Source organism: Arachis duranensis, chromosome 1, assembly GCF_000817695.3.
Source record: "Arachis duranensis cultivar V14167 chromosome 1, aradu.V14167.gnm2.J7QH, whole genome shotgun sequence".
Classification (NCBI taxonomy): Eukaryota; Viridiplantae; Streptophyta; class Magnoliopsida; order Fabales; family Fabaceae; genus Arachis; species Arachis duranensis.
In genome coordinates, this window is record NC_029772.3 from 85,530,113 (window position 1) to 85,551,217 (window position 21,105).

The 21,105-nt window shown below is 34.5% G+C and overlaps 1 protein-coding gene across 1 annotated transcript; it reads left to right on the forward strand.

Moving 5' to 3' along the window:
- Positions 1 to 5,992: 5,992 nt before the first annotated feature.
- On the forward strand, positions 5,993 to 9,267 carry LOC107472504 (short-chain dehydrogenase TIC 32 B, chloroplastic). Its single transcript, XM_016092026.3, has 7 exons — positions 5,993 to 6,165; positions 6,688 to 6,919; positions 7,004 to 7,083; positions 8,126 to 8,279; positions 8,367 to 8,445; positions 8,584 to 8,671; positions 8,760 to 9,267. The coding sequence occupies exons 1-7, from the start codon at positions 6,039 to 6,041 to the stop codon at positions 8,987 to 8,989; spliced, it is 990 nt and encodes a 329-aa protein (XP_015947512.1). The 5' UTR covers positions 5,993 to 6,038; the 3' UTR covers positions 8,990 to 9,267.
- Positions 9,268 to 21,105: the final 11,838 nt, after the last annotated feature.

The following is a 21,105-nucleotide window of genomic DNA, read 5'->3' on the forward strand; positions in this document are numbered from 1 at the left end:
ACCAACAAAATAGCAACTAATTGTTCTTGAGTCCAATTTTCTTTCATGCAGCCTATAAGGTCCCGCCTCAGCTGGACATCCCCAAATATGTAAATGCTTTATACTGGGCCTTTTCCCAGTCCAAATTTCATATGGAACTTTCAAAACTGCTTTGCTTGGCACCCTATTAAGGATGTACACTGCGGTCTTTAAGGCTTTTCTCCAGAGTGATTCAGGCAAGGAAGAATGACTAATCACACTTCTCACCATGTCCTTAAGAGTTTAGTTCCTTCACTCTGCAACACTGTTCATGCTAGGTTTGCCTGGCATGGTGTGTTACGGAATAATACCTCACTCCTCTAGAAAAAAAGAGCAAAAGGCCCGGGACGTTGCTTACCTGCACCGTCATATGTTCCGTAGTATTCACCACCACGATCAGATTTGACAGCTTTAATTTTATTTCCAAGTTGAAGTTCAACTTCAGCTTTGAAAGACTTGAAAACATCCAAGGCATGGGACTTTTCATGAATTAAATATAGATACTCGTAACGAGAGTAATCATCTATGAACGTAATAAGGTACTGTTGTCCATTCCAAGAGACAGCAGGGAATGGGCCACATATATCGGTATGTATCAGTTCTAAGATATCTTTAGCTCTCTCGGCACCTAATTTCCTTTTGTTTGTCCTTTTCTCCTTTATGAACTTAATGCAGACTTCAAAGTCCGCCAAATTTAGGGGTCCAAGAATTCCATCCGACACGAGCCTCTGAATTCTCTGTTTAGAGATCTGACATAGACGTTTGTGCCATCATGATACCGAATTCTCATTTAGTTTTTTGTTTTGTACCCGTTTGCAGTATTTCATTATTATAGAAATTTAAGTCAAGCCTATCCACCAAATGACCAAAGAAAATATTATTCGAATTATAAAAGAGACTGAATTTATTGTCTTTCAACGAACAAAAAATAACATGATTTGTCCAAACGAAAAACAGAAACTAGATTTTGTCTAAATGATGGTACATAAAATATCTCTAATAAATCCAAGTAAAATCCACTCGTGGAACAGAATCTAAAGGTTCCTATAGCTTCGACTGCAACTATATTGCAGTCTGCCACATAGATGTATCTTTCAGCATCACTTGGCGGTCGACTCCACAGGCAACCCTGCATAGTAACACTTACATGAGTAGTAGTAGTAGAATCTACCCACCAAGTATCTACAGGTGCATAACTTAAACTAGCCTCAGAATAAACGAAAGTAAGAATTATACCTTTCTTTACACGCCAGGTGGCATATTTGGTACAATCCTTCTTTATGTGTCCACCTTCTTACAGAAGAAACAAGTTAAAACTTGATCCTGTTTCTTAGCCTTTTTCTGCTGAGAAGGCACATCCGCAGTAGTATCACGCTTTCTTTTATACTAAGAAGATGAAGCCATGTGAGCACTTTCAGTCTTATCTTAATGTAGCCTCTCTTCTTCTTGCACACAGTGAGATATAAGCTCATTTAAGGACCAAGTGTCCTTCAGAGTGTTATAACTCACTTTAAATTGCCCAAAGTATGTAGGTAGGGAAATCAAAATGAAATGCATGAGTAAATCTTCAGACAACTCTAACTTTAGTGCTTTTAATTTTGAAGCAAGATGAGACATTTTCATAATGTACTCTCTTTTGTTCCATTTACCGTTATACCTCATGAAGACAAGTTTTCTCAAAAGACTACTTGCCTCCGCCTTTTTATTCTTTGTAAAGAATTTTTCAACATCCTTTAGGAACTGTTTGGCATCTTTATCCTCAGTAATTGAGCCCTGAAACGCTTCAAGAATTGAGTGTTTCATGATCATAATTCTCATTCGACTAGATCTCTCCCACTTTTCTATTTTAACCTCATTGAGATTTTTCGGAGTGGAAGTGGGTTTCTCCTCTCGAAGAGCTATATCTAGATCTATACAACCGAGGACAATCTCCACGGTATCTTTCCAAACTTTAAAGTTTGAACCATTCAGCATAGGAATACTGCTAATTTGTGTAGAAACATTGGTAGCTAAAGCCATAATTTCTGGATTAGAACAAATAAACATGCAGTAAACATTAGTTAAATAATGGAGAAAAAATCCATATTGAGATATCTAGAACAACATTAATTTTTAATCTTTGGATAGAAAAATTAACTGTAAGTGATACTCTCATTGCAGTAATCAAATATTGTCAAAATTCTTGTCACACATTAAGCCTTTCTTTGGACCAACTTAATGCGTACATAGAAACTTAAACTTCGCAACCTATTTATTACCGCATATATTTTCTATTAATTGGCCAAACAATAACCTTCCTTTGGGCCGATTATTGACCGCATAATTAATAGAAAATAAACAAAAGTGTGCCATGCTTATTATTTGGCCAAATAATAAACTTACTTTGAGCGGATTATTGTTCGCATAAATAATAAGCATGACTTCATTCTTAATTATTTATCCAAATATGTATTTACCATTAATATGTGTATGTAATTCGGCCAAATACAGAAATTCATTTGTGCTGACCAATATTCGCATGAATTATATATCACCATATTCCTAATGTTTTGAATAAATCAATTTTCACAAAAGAGGCTACTTTTACGACATAATGTTCAATCAATTTATTCCAAAATCAAATCTTTATAATAGATGGTATAATAATCCAAATTATTATCAATTGCCTTATGTAAAAATAAAAAATACTTAAATCTCAAAAGAAATTAAATTTTAATAGTGTCTTTTCAGACCTTTAAAAAAAATATGATTATAATTGTCCAATAATTTATATGCCAAAAAAATTTTTTTTATTCATTAAGATTAGAATCAATCTTGTGATTCAATCCATACAAAACAAAAAAATGAATTTGCCAAAAGAATGAATTCATATAGAATGGTATATATAAAAAAGGTAAACAAAACGAAGAACTCCTTTTTTTAAATTAAATTCATATTCATAGATTAAATTATAGTGCATACAAAATTTTTTTTATGATAGATATGCTCATTCTATGGATGGGCAGTGTCCATAATAAAAGAAATTAATTAAATTTATTTAATTTTTATAAATTGACTGCTCCAATATTTGGGATCGAGACACAGACAAAAAATGGTACGTACAAATATAAAAGAATGCAATAATTTTTTTTATATACCTTTTGCATTTTTATGTGCTCTTTATGTACTTATTTGTGTACTCTTTATGCACTTTTATGTATTCTTTGAGTTTTATTAACACGTGCTACGGAATCCAAAAGCAGCAACATATTTAAATCTAATTTCACAACCTTAAATTAAGATTCAAATTCAAATAAAATAAATTTATAATTTCTTAATTATTTAATCATAGACGGCTCTGATATCACTTGTTGGAATTTTTTCAGCCTGAAAATTATCTATGTTAAATCATTAAAAAGGGAAATATTGTATACGGAAACGTACCTGAATATATAAACATGAATTATGATTGAAAGAGTTTGGATCTTGTGGTTCTTTTCGATCTTCCTCAGTTAATTAGGTGGCTGAACTGCAACTCTTTTGATGGGCAAAGAGCAACAAAGGCGACTTTGGTATGTAGGAACCGAAACCCTAAAAGCCTATTTATATTTGAGCATGACACCCATTAAACCCTAGAACCCAAATTAAATAGTATCCAAAGTCTAAAAGATAATATATTTAAAATCCAAAAGATAATTATCTAAGGAACAAAAAAAATATCTGATTTTATTTTTATTTAATTTTAAATCAAAAGTAATAATAACTTATTCAATTAGCATTTATAACAATAAATAAGATCATTATTATATAAATTATTTAATTTTTTTTTGGTGACTTTAAATTATTTAATTTAAAATAGTATAATTTGTGATTATAATTAATATACGTGCCCAGAAATTAAAATAAATTCCTAACAACTACTACATGACAGCAAAGAAATTGCATTTTGATTCTGTTGAACTTGCTGAAAGCTACTTTAATTTGTCAATAAATAAAAGAATAAAATAAAACAAACGTCAAACAGTCGTTTTCTAAAAGAAGTTAGGCAAATTAAAGCATATCACATATCTTGCTCAAGAATAATAGAGAGTGAATCGTCTTGTCTATTAATATTTGACTTTTTGTCTGTATCAAGCATGATTTAATTATTTAATGTAGCATTATACAATATATGTAGTTTAATTAATATAATTACTCCCAATATATTACTATATATATTATCACCATGATCATTTTCATTGCATAATGCATGCCACATCTCTTAAATATAAATAATGCAAATTATTTCTTGTTGCTTTCTCACTTTTAACTGATCTTATAATTATTACGGAAATTTGTAAGGTTTTGCATTGATTGGTAACTTCCATATTAATAAATAATAAGCTAACAGGGTCCATAGAGGTAAATTCTCATATATTTATCGATTAAAAATGAATGATTAATTTTTAATCTCGTCTGAATTTATTTTTTGATGAATAAAGAACTGATCTTAAAAATCTATAAAACCTATATAAAAATTGAATTTAAGATATCGTGTTTAGCAAGACAAGTAATTATTATTTGTGTTAGGCTTCATGGTTATTAATAAGGTAATAATAACTACAAAATCTTTTTTCAGCGTTTGATGTTATCCAACAGCTTGCTAAATTCTTTTTAGAATAAAGAATATATGTAATATAAAATTTTCATCTCTAATTTATCATAAATAAATATATTGTTAAGAGATTAAAACATAATAATAAGTATGTATCTATCGCAGTAGATTTTTTCAAAAGGCAAGCTTAAATCATGAGGAAATTAAAGGTGATATCAAGAGTGCATACACGCTAATTAAGATCACCATTTTAGATGGAATTACAAAGTACACCTAATTATATATGTATTATTCATAGAAATAATAATTGATTAGCATGAGAAAAGTGAAAGTAATTAAATGGAGGAGAATTATCCTTGTGCATAACAAAAGAAAAAGAACATAAAAGAGAAGGGAGCACATCTACCAAACATCATTCACACGTATGAATTTGGTTTTACTTCAGATGTAATCTTCACATAATGATTCATAGTTACTCTTAATTATTATGAGCAAGGAAAAAGGGAAAGAAATTTATCAAGAAAACACACATGCAGCATAGCCCACTGGAAAATGCAAGCCACTTAATAAGGACAGGCAGTAATAATTATGAGAAATGAAGACCGAAAAAGTAAAGAGAAAAAGGAAAAAGAAGAAAAAAAAAAGAAAAAAAAATAATGTCAAACCGCTTTGGTAGGTTCACATCACATACTAGTTTGTGGTGGTGTGGAGTGTGGACCATCCCTATATGGCTCTTCTGTTATCAACTTTCAACTCTCACCCACACCCGCTTCACTAAATTTAACTTTCTTTCTGATTTTTCTTCTCCACTTTTTTTACATCACTTTATTTAATTGATTAACTTAATTAGTTATATATTTAATTTTATATATATTATAATGTGACTAATTGTCTTTATATGAAAATTGAAACGTTAAATATTTTAATATATTTTATTAAATTACTTAATATAATATTTATTAACATCTTAATTATCGTTTTTATGTAAAGATATTTTCATATAAATAACTGTTAAAATATAATCAATATACTGATTTTGACAATTATATAAATATATGAGAGATAAATATTCTTATATAAGAAAATAATAATGTTTGACAATAAAAAATATTTCAAATAATTTAAAATTATTTTATTTAATATTTATTAATTATTACTTAAATAATTATATATAAAATTATAAATATTATATTAAATAAGATAATTTTAATTATTGTGTCCGAAAAAGCAGGGGCAAATTAAAAAGGGTAGTTAATTGGAGAAAAGGATTAAAGGAGTGAGATTAGGCGAAGGAGGAAATGGTAATTACAAAGGAGACCGTATCTGCTGTGTGGGCGTGTGTGTGTACATACACAAACGCATATAAATGCATATAGTTTATGGTGAGATAGATAAGAGAGATTGAGAAAAGAAGAGAGAAGAGAAGAATCAAAGGAAAGAAAGGATAATGAAGGCAACAGTAAGGTACTTAGCTGGAATAGCAGGGCCAAGTGGTTTTGGCTCTAACTCTACCGCTGAACAAGTCACTCTTCAACATCATTCTTCCTCTTGCAATCTAACAGCTCTCATCACTGGTAATTATATATAATCAAATCTTGCATTCTATCATATCATCTTTATACATGCAAACCCATATTATTATTTTTTTTCTCTAGCTATATGTATAGTTTAAGAATCAATAAGTTTAGTTCAATTTGCATGATGAAAATAGTGGTTTTGATGAAAATTTCTTTCTTGATCTTGAAGGTGGGGGTGTACATAGTTTAATTTAGTGCAGAGATTTTGTTTGGCACGTGCACTTAATGTGGTGGTGTTTCTTTTTGGCTTCATCAATATGTGCTTGTCTCTTTTGTACATTCTTCTCTTCTTTTATTGGTTCAGACAATATCACGCATTCAATCTACGTACAAAACAAAAATCATTAATATTATTATTACTTTCTCATCCTTCAAATTGTTCACTACTCAATCACACTAAATTAAACTATTCAATTCCCTACTATCATTTATATATTGATTTACTCTTAATTAAATAAGAATTGATAAAGCCCAAGATCATTGTGTATTAATATAATAATAATAATTAATTAATTGAAGGAGCAAGTTCTGGAATTGGAGCTGAAACAGCAAGGGTGTTAGCAAAGAGAGGAGTGAAAGTAGTTATTGCAGCGAGAGACTTAAAGAAAGCAAAAGATGTGATAGAGAATATTCGAAAAGAGACACCAAATGCTGAGGTTATTCTATTGGAGATTGATCTTAGCTCCTTTGCTTCTATTCAGAGATTTTGTTCCGAGTTCTTAGCTTTGGAACTCCCCCTCAATATTCTCATGTATGTAATGTTCTCTCTCTTTTTTTTTCGTGTTCCTCCCTATTAAAATTCTATATTCAGGATGAAATGAATTTTGTTTTGCAGAAATAATGCAGGAATATTCTCTCCAAATCTTGAGTTCTCTGAAGATAAATTTGAAATGACATTTGCTACAAATTACTTAGGTACATTTTTCAATATGTATATATAATTGCATCCTTCAATGACCGGGTATACTAAAAAATAGAGATACACTAATATGCTCAATTAATAATATTTTCTTAAAATTTGCAAGACTCAAATTAAGTAAACGCGGTAAGGATCTTAGTCCCAACTCCACCCAAAAAAAAAAAAGAATATGGATTTGCATAAGCAAAAGAAGTGTATTGACTAATAACAAATTTTTAAATACAATTCAGATTCTTGTGAGATTAGTTATTGGTCTGTAGAATTAGAAAATACTAATTGACAAACAAAGAAAACAAACTTATAAAAAATTAATTTTTTGAATGATTATTTTCCAATACACTTAATTAGTGATTGTAAGAGTTTTCTATTGTCAAACTGCTATGGTATAATTTATTTCATATAAAGAACATATTTAACAAAATTGTGCTATTGTATTTTACGAAGTAATGTATTTAATTATTTTGTAAAATGGGCTATCAAATATCCTTGTTATTAGTCAATCTAATCTCCTATCTTCATTAATAATCAGTAGACACTTCTTAATTAGCTGAGAAAAGTTGATATCATATGAGGAAAAATGACAAGCAACATCTAACATGGTTATATGCTTAAAGCCTTCTAAAATAAGAAAAGGAGCAATATAGTCAACAATCCTTTTTTATGCAGGACCACCATTTTATGATGGGGCAAGCTTTGACAATACTTTAGCCTTCATTTTTAATAAACAAATATATCAATCACCGAGCAAGAGCATGCGCCATTTTTTGATTGATTCCAAGACGAAAGCAAACTATATGGCCCATTCCTATAATGTAATACCTCTATTGATGATGTTTTGTTGTTCTTCTTATCTGAACCAAAGAATCGAAGATTGACCAACAAAAAGAGACGGGGAAAAGAAAAATAAAGAACAAACAGAAAAGGAGACATGATTAGAGGACACAACAAATAAAATACAACAAAATTCAAGATGGACCGTAAAGAAAAAGTAAAAGTCACATAATTCATTTGTTTACTATTTTCCAACTTTAATTGCAGGACATTTTTTGTTAACGAAGATGCTATTAGAGAAATTGATAGATACAGCAAAGAAGACAGGCATTGAAGGAAGAATAATAAACGTTTCCTCTGTCATCCATAGCTGGGTGAACAGAGGCTGTTTTCGCTTCAATGACATGCTCGCCGGAAAAAAGTACCACCATCACTTGCTTCTTATTTGCTAATTTTTCAGAATCATGGATATTAACCATTCTAATTCTCTTCCCCATAACAAATGCAGCTATAATGGCACACGCGCATATGCTCAGTCAAAATTGGCCAGCATTCTACATGTGAAGGAAATGGCTAGACAGCTCAAGGTTAGAATGACATCATAATAACACCTAAACTCTGCTTCTTGCACTTCTATTTTGTGGTGAATGTTGATCATTATGCTACAAAAGTTAAAACTTTGCATGTCCCATTTAAATATTCTTGGAATTTGTGTGACGATGCAGGCACGGAATGCTAGAGTAACTATCAATGCAGTTCATCCAGGAATCGTGAAGACTGGGATTATTAGAGCTCACAAGGGCTTAATTACGGGTAAGAACAAACGCTAATTATTTTGGCATCGGTATAGTTGTTTCACACTTTGATCTAGTTACTCAACGTTCACATAACTTCCTTGCAGATTCCATATTTTTCATCGCATCCAAATTACTCAAATCAAAATCACAGGGTGCGGCAACCACATGTTATGTTGCTCTAAGTCCCCAAGCAGAAGGAGTGAGTGGGAAATATTTCACAGATTGCAATGAATGTAACTGCTCAAGTCTTGCAAGCAATGAATTCGAAGCACGAAAGCTATGGAACAACACACATGCCTTGCTTCACAAGCGACTCCGTCAAGCAGCAACTTGAAGTAATTGTTCACCCTTTCTCTGGACCTAGTAGCCTGGAGTCTACACATCATGTATAGCAGCCATTAGAGAGCTTTCAAAGGCAGCCAAAAAGACATCACAATGAAGGCGCTTTAGAATAATATAATCCCCTTCTGTATGTAGCTCTACAATCATTCATTGTACAAATAAAATAGAACAGAACATAAATCCTGTCCCACTCAGTATAAATAAAATGATAGTTGACCTACTCAAATATGGGAATGTAGGCTACACTACACTATAATCAATAAATATTATCACTCAAGTCTCAAGGAGAGGTAATGTTCATTGTTGGTGATACAATGACAGCACCTTGAATATTTCTAATCGATGATTTTAAGATAATAATAAAGGGCTCCGATGTAGAATGTTCTTCCAAATTTGGTTTTTAAGGATGCACACACGAGTGCAGCCGTTTCAAGAATAGAGTACACTTTTTGTGTCTCGCAATCATAATCACTAGGTCTCACATGGTAATTTTAGAGCAACTTTCACACGCAAAAGCTTGATACATAATGGTTAACAAAAAGGAAATTCACACAAAAGGGTAGCAAAAAAGAAAACAAACAAAATAACCATAGAGATCTAACCTAATACAATGCTTCATTTACAAGGCCAATACAAGATATTGGTACCGTCACGACTGATATCAAGAGAGGGAGAGGGGGATAAGAAAAGCGATTTCCACAGAAGGAACACGGCTTTTCAGAAAAGCTACATTAACTTTCCTACTTCTCAATATATAATAAGATACAATACCCATTTTCTGGAGATCTCTGATCTACTATATACAGACATCGAGAAGGTAAATAAGTCTGAATGTCAATCTGTTAGCTCTTAGCAGCGTTAACCATAACTCATAAGTCATGCCTATAAAAGGACTTCAGCAAACTCAGCATGCATCACAAAATGAGGAGGCAAGCATCCTCCATATTCATTTTATGGCCAGCATATACGGATATACCACAACATTAACTGACATATTCAGAGAAGTCCAGCCCCCCAATTCTCTCCCTCTCTCCAATTTTACCCCAGGATAGGTGGGGAATGGGAGGGGATGCAACATTGCCGAACTGAAGAATGGTAAAGATATAACCTCAAACACATTGCGGCAGCATGTGTCTACATGCTTGCAATTAACAATATGAATTTCTGAAGACTTCTTTTCTGTGCTGGGAAATCACCTTTGTTGAGAAGAGTTATGTTCATACCTTGATCCACCAGATAAAAACCAAGCCTAATAACACAAGAGGCCTACCATTAAAGGTAGACTTCATTATAAACCTGACCTCTTTAAGGAGGTCGGACACTAACAGAAAGGTCCATCTCCACTGGACTCAACAAAGTAACTGCATCTAGAAATCTCTCCTACTATCTCTACCTCATCTAGAAGGTAGATCCCAACAAACTCTCAAAATAAAGGGAACGCTTATCCATCGGAAAAGATAAAACTACTCCAACAAAGGTTGTTATCAACTCTACTATAAATACCTGACACTCTCCAGGTATAAGACACGTTCTAATCTACTAAAAATATGCCTAAAGCCCTTGCTAACTTAAGCATCGGAGTTTCTTGCAGGTACCACCCCCACCTCCTCATGAGGAATTCGGACAAGCGGTACCTTACTACCAAAGAGGTCGGACGCTACCATATGAAGGGATCTGGACCTCACGTTCAGGCACAAATCAATGTTTCAGGTAACCTTCGGAACAACTTATATTTACATTTTAGTTATAATCTACTGGATTGTTACTTTTCATTTTGAATTTTCTTATATTAAAACAAAAAAAATGAAAATGAAAATACTAAACTAGTTTATGTTTCCTATTTTAGGCCATTGAATATGAAAACAGAGTCATAGTCATAGTCATACTGCTCTACTTTAATCAGATTGAAATTTGTTCAATGTGGACCATTTTACCTACTTTTCCATTGATAAATGAATCAAATATACAACAACTATAATACTTTATCCCACTAGGTAGAATTGCCTATATGGATCAAGCGATGTCATGTCCAATAATTTATTATGCAAAAGAAATTTTTGAAAATTGTTACAAACACAACTAATTGCATTATACCTTCAAACGAGAAGGCATTGATGCAGAACCAGGAGATAGAATTCCATTGGGGCGGGAACCTTCTTCCGTTCTCCGTTTCCATTTAAAAAATTGCCCCCATTTCCGCTCCATCTCCGTCACGAGTTTGCATTTATTTTTTCCTTTAGGAGAAGCGATACTCATGGGTATCCGTAGATATTAAACTTTTTTTTTTAAAAAAAGCTCAATCATTATTGTTGAGTTTAAAGAACTAAACATTATTGAGGTATTTATTTGTATGATTGTATTGTGTTTGTGTGCATGAAATTAATTAGTTCACATTGGCCTAAAAAGCATGAAAAACAAGCCCATATTGCATCTGGCCCAATATGATTGAAACAAAGCACTCATATCATATGATGAATGGCTATAAAAGTAAGCAATCTGAATAAGGAGGAAGATAAGTAAAGAAATATGGCCCAATATCAAGTTCACCTTGAATAAAAACCATCACAAATATTTTCATCAGAAATAAAAAGAATGTTTCAGGGATCAAAGAAAGAAATAAGCCCAAGAATATAAACAAGACCATATCCATAACCTAAGCCTAAACGGTGGTCTACACTCATATCCATTCATTCACCGTAGTTGCTAGGTAACTCAATTTCAATTGAACCTCTTCACATTCAATGAAAGCCAAAGTCTCTCTTCTCTTTTCTTTCACATCACTGATGACTGCGTATCATATTAGGTTTTTCTATACTTTTTCAATACAAGAAATAAATGATTATTGCTTAATTATTGAGTATTTTAGTGCTTAAATAGTATATTGCTTTCATCTTTTGATTTGATAAATTTAGTAGGAAATAAGTAGAAAAAGAAGCAAAAAGCACAAATTAAGCTCAAAAGGAAAAAAGAGGAATTTTGGGGCACAATTTGAAGTTTGAGCACGCTTTGGAACCTTAGCGCTCCGTTTCTTTCTCTAAGAGCGCTACGTTCTTCTACATAGCACCATACATGACCAAGAGCGCTCTTAGACAAGAGTGCTACATTCTTCACCAAGAGCGCATACGATAATGGAGTGGAAAAATTTGGTTGGTGATGCGTATGCGTGGGCGATGCGTACGCGTCGGTGTGACATTCCTGAAGGAGCATGCGAACGCGTGGGTGGAGCGGCAGTGTGGATGTGACATTTTGAAATCCATGCGTACGCATGGGTGATGCGTACGCGTGGGAGAGCGCTCTTGGTACGAGCGCTACGCTCTCAAGGAGAGCACTGCAAAGGATGCTTACGCATGGGTGACGCGTATGCGTCGATGTGCCAAATTGCTGAACCACACGTATACGTGGGGTATGCATACGCGTGGGTGCCCGAGCGCTACGCTATCCTAAAAAACGCTGCGTTCTCTTGGGAGCAGAATTTTGGCTTGATTAATTTCATTCCAAGCCCAGTTAAACAAGCAAGCAAGCCCATTCATATCACTCAATCAAGGCCACAAGAATCATCTAGATTTAATTTTGATTTGACTGTAATTTATTTTTAATTTCATTTAAATTTATAATTTAGGAAAGCCTATATAAAGGCATTAGTTTCATAGAAGAAAAAAGGAGCTCTCATAAGGCTTGGGTAGTAGGAGTAGGAGTAGAGGCTGGAGGATTAGAGACTCCAGAGCTCTCTTGGAGGATTAGAGACTTCAGAAATCTTAGCTTAGAATTTCTTTTTTTTTTCTGCACTTTTACATTTTAGTTGTATTTGAATTGAATTTAGTTTAGTTTATGCAATTTCAATTTCTTACACCTCTCATCTGCAAATTTCCTTCCTGTATTGGTATTGAGATTGATTTACTGTCATGCACTTTAAATTTCTTGCAAGTGTTCTTAGAGCAATGATCGATTGAACCCCACTTCATTAGGGGAGGAGCTCTATTATAATTCACATGATTGAATGAACTTCTTCTTCTTCTCAATCCACTTGGGTAGCTATAGGGTATCCTCTATTTTGATTGAGATTCATTCACTCTGGAAGGGGGTTTGAATCTGTTGAATGCTTGTGTGAGCCTCAGAAGGGGAATCATGGGCATTAGAATTGGGGCTCTATCCTTCACAATTCCCTTGACCAACACCATTCGGAAGGAATTGAGGTCTTGAGAATTTGTATGGCTTATGGATGAGAGAACATGCTTAACATCTTCTCATGACAATTGGATCAAGGAATTAGCAAGATTGATTGTGATTAGAGAGATTGGGTTGCCAAGGAATTGGAATCCAATCACTTACAATCTGGCATAGATCTACTCATATGATTGAGAAAGAAGTTGAGACCCATTTGATTCATGATGGATTATGATATCTCCAATCCCTAATGAATCTTTCTTTCTGTTGATCTTCATTTTAATTGCCTTTGAATTTACTACTTCCTTTAATTTCCCAGCACCCAATCCCTATTTACATTTCCTGCAATTTATTTTTCATTCAATTTAAGTTTCTTTCCATTTTACTTTTAGCACTTTACATTTCTTGCAATTTATATTCTGTCAAGTCAATTTCACTCAATTCACCAACTGGTAGTTTAACTAGACTAATCACCTCATTAAAGTTGCTTGATCCACCAATCCCTGTGGGATCGACCTCACTCTGGTGAGTTTTACTACTTGATGCGACCCGGTACACTTGCCAGTTAATTTGTGCAGAAATCTAAATTTTCCGTCTTCAATCACCGACGTGAACTCTGAAAAAAGAAAGAAAAAAAGGGAAGCTCTGTGCTAGGGCACAATTGAAGAACAAAAAGAAAAATTCTAAATCCAAGCAAAATAAGAGAAGGTGAAAGAGGCTAGGGCAAAAGGAAAAATCTCATCAAGAAGAAAATCACAAAAAGGAGATTTTCCCATTTATATTTCACCAAGGATTATTGAAGAAATTAAGTGGGTCACAAGCACCATTTTGGAAAATATGAAGAAGGTGAAGTCAATGGTGCTCTTCTTGGAATCTACGGTCGAGAAAAAAACTTGGAGCCAAAGCAAGAACACACGGCTCAGATTCAAGATTCTTGAAGAAAAAGGTTGAAAGAGAAGATTGAAGGTATTGTTGCATGTTACTACTTCTACCCTCTCTCTTCTCTATGAATGCCGCTGCTGCATCTGTGTATTGGGAGAAGAGAACCAACATGTGCTGAAGAAGGTTTTAAGCCCTGGAAGCTTCACTCCTCTATAATAGGGGGTGAACAACCAATGATTGCGGCAAAGAGAGAGAGCACACGTTCGGGTTCCCATAGCTCTTTGAGCTGTTTATTCTTCTCCTTCATGGTTTTTATTTTGTATTTCTTTTACTCATTTTAGTCTATCTGAGTCTCATTAAAAAAGGCAAACATGGTGAGGTTTGTAAGAAGAAACCAATGAGAGAAAAAAGGCAGTGAGCTAGACTTGGAGAAAAAGCCATAGTTATCTAAAAAATTCTTTATATGTATTTATGTTTTGTTGTCATGATTATGAGGGGATTCCCTTGCAAGTTGGGTTAGCATTTTGCTATTGAAAGCTAGGTTGAGTCCTAGTCAAGTTCATTTTGGGTTAGAAACTGGACTTGTCCCAGATAGGATTGGGTAGATCCTAGGGAGTATTGGTGAATGTAATTCTATTGAAAGATTTCGAAATTCTGGCATTGGTTTGATGGAGGCTGGATGTAGGCTACATTGCACTGGGTAGCCGAACAAGGATACATCTGTGTCTCATTCTCTATTTTCTGATCTATTCTGGTTATGCACTATAGGAGACAAAACAGAAGTATCTACTACCGCGTTAAGAGACAAAACCTTAATGCATCATGTTTTCTACTTAAAGTATCTCTACTGAACTCAAGGTTGAAAGCTAAAAACAGAAGTATCTACTACCGCGTTAAGAGACAAAACCTTAATGCATCATGTTTTCTACTTAAAGTATCTCTACTGAACTCAAGGTTGAAAGCTAAAAAAAGAAGGCTAAGATTCAACCCCCTTCTCTTAGCCACTGATAACCATCAATTGGTATCAGAGCTTGGTCTCAAAGAGATCAAGCTTCACAGCTTGGAGCAAAGATCTTGATGGTGAACAACATGGGTTCCAACACAGTGGCTTATACTCTGTTAGAAGGATAGTCCAACAACAGACCCCATTCTTCAATGGAAAAAACTACAACTATTGAAAAGAAAAAAATGAAGATCTTTGTTCAGTCAGTGGATTACAACCTATAGAAGATAATAATAAATGGTCCTCAAATCCGTATAAAAATTGGTGCTGATTATGTTGTCACTCACAAAGCTAAAACAGGATAGAATGAAGATGACAAAAAAGGGCAGAACTAAATGCTAAGGCTGTCAACATGATGAACTGTGCAATCAGCTTCGAGAAAAACCAGAAGATTTCAAGATACAAAATAGCAAAAGAAATCTGGGATAAGCTCCAAGTCACACATGAGAGCACTGGTGTGCGAATCCCCACGCTTCGTACAACTGAACCTGCAAGTACACTGGGTCAGCCAAGTAATACCTGAGTAAGTCAGTGTCGATCCCACGAGGATTGTGTTTTGAAGCATGCTATGGTTATCTTGCAGATCTTAGTCAGGCGAATCAAGAGGTTGTTGGTTTTGTTTAAAGGCAGTTTGATTATTAAAAAGTAAATAAGGAGAAAGGGTAATCAGAACTCAGAAGTAGTGTAAACTATAATAGGCATGTGGTTAAGGCTTGGAGATGCTTTGTCCTTCTGGATTAACTCTGGTATTACTGTCTTCTTCAATTGTGAATGATTTCTTCTATGGCAGGCTGTATGTGATTGACGCTGGTTTGAGCAGCCGCCAATACTTATCTAGATCTGAACCCTAGGATTAGTGCGGATCCATTCTAATTGAGGGTGAAGCTCCTACAGTTCATTTTCCTTGGTAATCCTACTCAAAACGCTCCAGACAAGGTCGAATCTTCCGAATCGAAGGATGCTTCACCTTGGGTTCTAGCCTCTACCACAGAGACCCTAATCTCCCCGTAAATCGGTTGAACTGGTATCTCGAGAAGTCCCCAACGAAGTCATGGCTTAGCCGTCTAAGAGATGTATAATCAAGCCGGTGGTTCATCATTATCCGATAAAAGATGCACTCTGAACCCATGTAGAATGTCATAACCTTATGCCAGTTCAACGCATTCATATTGATGAAGAACGAAAATACATCTTAGAATAGAGAATCGAACACAGATTAAAGAGAAACAGTATATTGATAGAAAATTCAGAGATAAATGAAAATATGGTGAAAAGGTTGTAGAAGATGTACGAATAACATAAATCTAATCCCTTAAATACTAAACTGATGACTAGTAAGGGTAAAACAGTCTTTTAGTGCTAAAATTCACTTCTAGGGCCCACTTGGTGAGTGTTTGGGCTGAGCTTTGATTAGATCCACGTGCTATGAAGCCTCTAGAGCATTGAACGCTGGCTAGGGGTCCTCTTTGGGCGTTTGGACGCTGGTCTCTTCTCTTTGGACGTTGGACGCCTAATAGGTGACAGGAGGCTGGCGTTGGACACCAGTTTTGGGCCTTCTAATATGAAGAAAAGTATAAACTATTACCCATTGCGATCAGATCTAGATAGCATCTGCAGTGCTTTCTCTGTCTCTGAATCAGACTTTTGCTCCAACTCCTCAATTTCAGTCAGAAAATACCTAAAATTACACAAAAACACAAAAACTCAAAGAAGAATCCAAAAAATGTGAATTTAACACAAAAACCTATGAAAACTTAATAAAAACTAGACAAAACATACTAAAAACTCTATGAAAATGATGCCAAAAAGCGTATAAAATATTCGCTCATCACAACACCAAACTTAAACTGTTGCTTGTCCCCAAGTGATGCGTGACCATCTTTCCTATCTTTTCCTAGTGAATTTACATTTAAATTGTTGAGTTTAATCAAGAATTAATTATCTTTTAGCCACTATGGATGCTACTTTGAGTTTTGTGCAATTCTGTTTATTTCAGGTAGCATTCGGCTCGATTTGATGGAGTTTCTGCAGCACAAGAATTAAAGAAGATGACAGCGAGGAGCGACACGTGCGCGTCAGGCTTTCCATGGTGACGCGTGCGCATACTTGACGCGTACGCATGAAAAGGATATTTGCGCAGCGACGCGTGCGCGTACTTGACACGTACGCGTGACATGTGCCACGTGCAAAAAACACAGAAACCGCTGTGGGTGATTTCTGGGCCCCATTTTATCACTCAAGTAAGGCGCAGCTCTTTGCTAAGTTAGGGGCGGATCCAGTGAAGCCACGTGGTCCCCACGTTACAAGGCGCAAATTATTTAATCAATTCTGATTCAAATTTAAATTTTAAAATAGGAAAAAGATATTATTTTAATTTTAGAAATTAGATTTTAAATTAATTAGGATTAGTTATAAAAAGGAGAAACTTTTCTTCTAGTCAGGGGGAGTCCCAACATTAGTTAACTTTTTATTCCACCTCAGCCCAATTTACAATCCTAGTTTTCTTCTCTGAATCATAAGCAACTAAACCTCCACTGTTAAGGTTAGGAGCTCTGTCTATTGTATGGATTGATACTATTATTTTTCTATTTTAATTCATGTTTTGATTTATATTTCAAGAATTGTTTTTGTTCTTTATCTTATGAATTTGGGTGGAATGGAAGTATGACCCTCTTTCTAATTGAGTTCTTGTATAACTTGGAAAAGCTCTTTACTTGAACAACAGCATGAAAACAATTTCTCCTAAATTCTAATTATTTGGACTTAACGGGATACGTGACATATAATCCTCTTATATTTGGGTAATTAGGATTTTTGTGGCATATAAACTGGAATTTGATCTTTACCCTCTAATTGGAATTAATTCACCAAGGAATTGGCGATTAATTAAAGTTAGAGGAGACTAGGAAGGTCTAAAGAATTAGGGTCTAGTCACATATAGTTTGCCATGAATTAAATCTTGCATGATTAAAATAAATTAATAAGAAAAGTCAATCCGAAAAATAGATAACTCTGAAGCCTTAACTGCCTTCTCCCATATTTTATTCCCAACTTATTTACTGCCTGTCTTCAAACTCTGAATTTACTGTTTAATGCTCTTTGAATACCAAAACACTCTTTTTGCTTGCCTAACTAAGTAAATCATTTAACCATTGTTGCTTTGTCCATCAATTCTCGTGGGATCGACCCTCACTTACCTGAGGTATTACTTGGTACGACCCGGTGCACTTGCCGGTTAGTTTGTGGATTATAAATTCTGCATCACCAAGAAACTAAAAACACAGTAGGATAAAAAAAAGAAGATTAAGTTACAATAAATTTTTAAGTTTCCAATGAAGCTCAGATACAATTTAGATGAGCGGGATTTAGTAGCTTTTTGCTTCTGAATAGTTTTGGCATCTCACTATCCATTGAAACTCAGAATGGTTGGTCTCTTTAGGAACTTAGAATCCAGATGATTTTACTGACTCTCTTAGTTCAGTTCTTTTTTATTCTTAAACAGAGCTTTCAGAGTCTTGGCCGTGACCCTATGCACTTTGTTTTTCAGTATTACCACCGGATACATAAATGCCACAGACACTTTAACTGGATGAACGCTTTAGGATTGTGATTCAGCTTTCCTAGAATCCCAAGATAGAGGTGTCCAGAGTTCTTAAGCACACTCTTTTTTCCTTTGGATCGTGACTTTAACCACTCAGCCTCAAGCTTTTTGCATGACACCTTCACGCCACAAGCACATGGTTAGGGACAGCTTGGTTGAGCCGCTTAGGCCAGGATTTTATTCCTTTAGGCCCTCCTATCCATTGATACTCAAAGCCTTGGATCCTTTTATCCTTGCCTTTTAGTTTAAAGGGTTATTGGCTTTTTCAATCTGCCCTCCTTTTCCTGCATTTTTGGGCAGTAATGGATTTTTCTCTTTATTTATTTATTTATTTTTTCGCCATTTTTTCTTTCTTTTTCACATGCATTAATTTTTTTTATTTTGCAACATGGTTTTTCTTTTTCTTTTTGCTGTTTTTTCTTGATTCAAGAATTAATTTTTGGATTTTTCAGATTACCAATAATACTTTTCCTTTTTCATCATTCTTTCAAGAGCCAACATTCTAAAATTCCAACTTTAAATCTGCACTGTTTATTCATACATTCAGAAAACAAAAGCAATGCCACCAAATCAAGATAATTAAACTATTCTTATTATAAACTTGAAATTCATGTTTCTCTCAATTTTTTTCAATTAAAATTTTCTTTTTAAGCAGTGAGTGATATACGGAATATTTTACAACTTTAAGACATCAATGCAAATGATCATGCAATGAGAACAAGAGAACTGATACTACAACATAACAGAAAATAGAAAAATACAAAAGAAGAGGAGAAAAAAAGAACGAATCCACCTTTAATGGTGGCGGCTAGTGCTCCTCTTTGAGGATCCAATGTGGTGCTTGATCTCTTCAATGTTACTCTTTTGTCTTTGTTACTCTTCCCTCATAGCCCTTTGAACTTCTCTAATGGATCTTTGGTCTTCCCTTATTTCATTGAGGATGGTGGAATGCTCTTGATGCTCCACGCTCAATTTCTCCATGTTAGTGCTTAGTTCTCCAAGAGAAGTCTGCCATTGATCCCAATAGCTTTGAGGAGGAAAATGCATCCCTTGAGGCATCTCAAGGATCTCCTGCTGAGGTGGCTGCACAGGCTTTTGTGCATGCTCTCTAGTTTACTCCATCTTTTTCTTAGTGATAGACTTGTCCTCCCCAATAGAGAAATCTCCTTCTATGACAATTCCAGCAAAATTGCATAGATGTCAGATGAGGTGTGGGAATGCCAACCTTGCATTGGTGGAAGCCTTCTCAGCTATCTTGTACAATTTATGAGGAATCACCTCTTGTACTTCCACCTTACTTTCAATCATTGATAAACCCTAATTTGGTGGTTTATCTTGTGCTTAATTTAGGGGACTTAATCAACTTTTCCCACATTTATTCACTAAAATAGCATGGTTTTATAAATTCTCCTTTATTTGTGCTTAAGTGTAAAAACATGATTTTTAGGCCTTTAAATTGCTAGTTTTAATTCACCTTTGATTCCACTAGATGCCTTGATGTGTTTGTTAGTGAATTTAAGATGATAAGGGCCAGGAATGAATAAAAGGAGTGGAAAGAAAAGCATGCAAAGTGGAGAACTCATGGAAAATTAAGTATGGAGTGCATACATCGACGTGCACGCGCAACAGACGCGCACGTGTGGATGTGAAGTCGCATGGTGACGCGTACGCATGACAGTCGCGTACGCGTGGATGGTAAAATGTCAAGCAATGCGTACGCGTGACCCATGCGTACACGTCGATGCTTGCACGTGACCTCATTAAAGTGAAAATGCTGGGGGCAATTTCTGAGCTTCCCAAGCCCGATCCCGATGGGTTCCAGAGAATATTTCATGCAGAATTGAAGATTGGACAAAGGGGGGACACTTAGTGTAGTTATGATAAGCCTTTAGTTATTTTTCTAGAGAGAGAAGTTCCTTCCTCTCTCTAGAATTAGGTTAGGGTTCTTAGGTTAATCACTCTTAGATTTAGGTTTTAATTGTTGATTTCATTTACTTTCTTTCTCAATTTCTTGTTGCTACATCCTTGCTTTCTTAGTTTTATTTGTTATTTCCTTTATTTTGTTGATTTTATGAGCACTCTTGTTTCCTTTCATTTCCTTTAATGCAATTGATGTTTATTGTTCTTTTATTGTTTAAATGCTTTGCTATTGCTATCTCCTTGCATTTGGTAGTATTAGATTTTATATTCCTTATTATTTTATTATGCTTTCTTTTTATACCTTCCAAATGTTTGATACAATACTTAGAAGGATGTTAGAGTAGATTTTTGTGTTCTTGGCTTGGGTTGAGTAATTTGAGACTCTTGAATTGTCAAAGTCTCTTGTTGATTGATAATTGGAAGTTGCTAGTTGACTTGAATGCCACTAAAGGTAGTCTTTCACTATGATTTGACTAGGACTTGTGGACTCAAGTTGATTATATCCACTTGACTTTCCTTCATAGTTAGAGGTTAACTA

What these genes read in the sequence shown, in the direction of transcription:
- LOC107472504 (XM_016092026.3), top strand. Translation starts at nt 6,039, where the DNA reads ATGAAGGCAACAGTAAGGTACTTAGCTGGAATAGCAGGGCCAAGTGGT. An exon ending in ATTTGCTACAAATTACTTAG is followed by an intron (nt 7,084 to 8,125) that starts GTACATTTTTCA and finishes CTTTAATTGCAG; the next exon opens with GACATTTTTTGTTAACGAAG. An exon ending in TCACAAGGGCTTAATTACGG is followed by an intron (nt 8,672 to 8,759) that starts GTAAGAACAAAC and finishes ACTTCCTTGCAG; the next exon opens with ATTCCATATTTTTCATCGCA.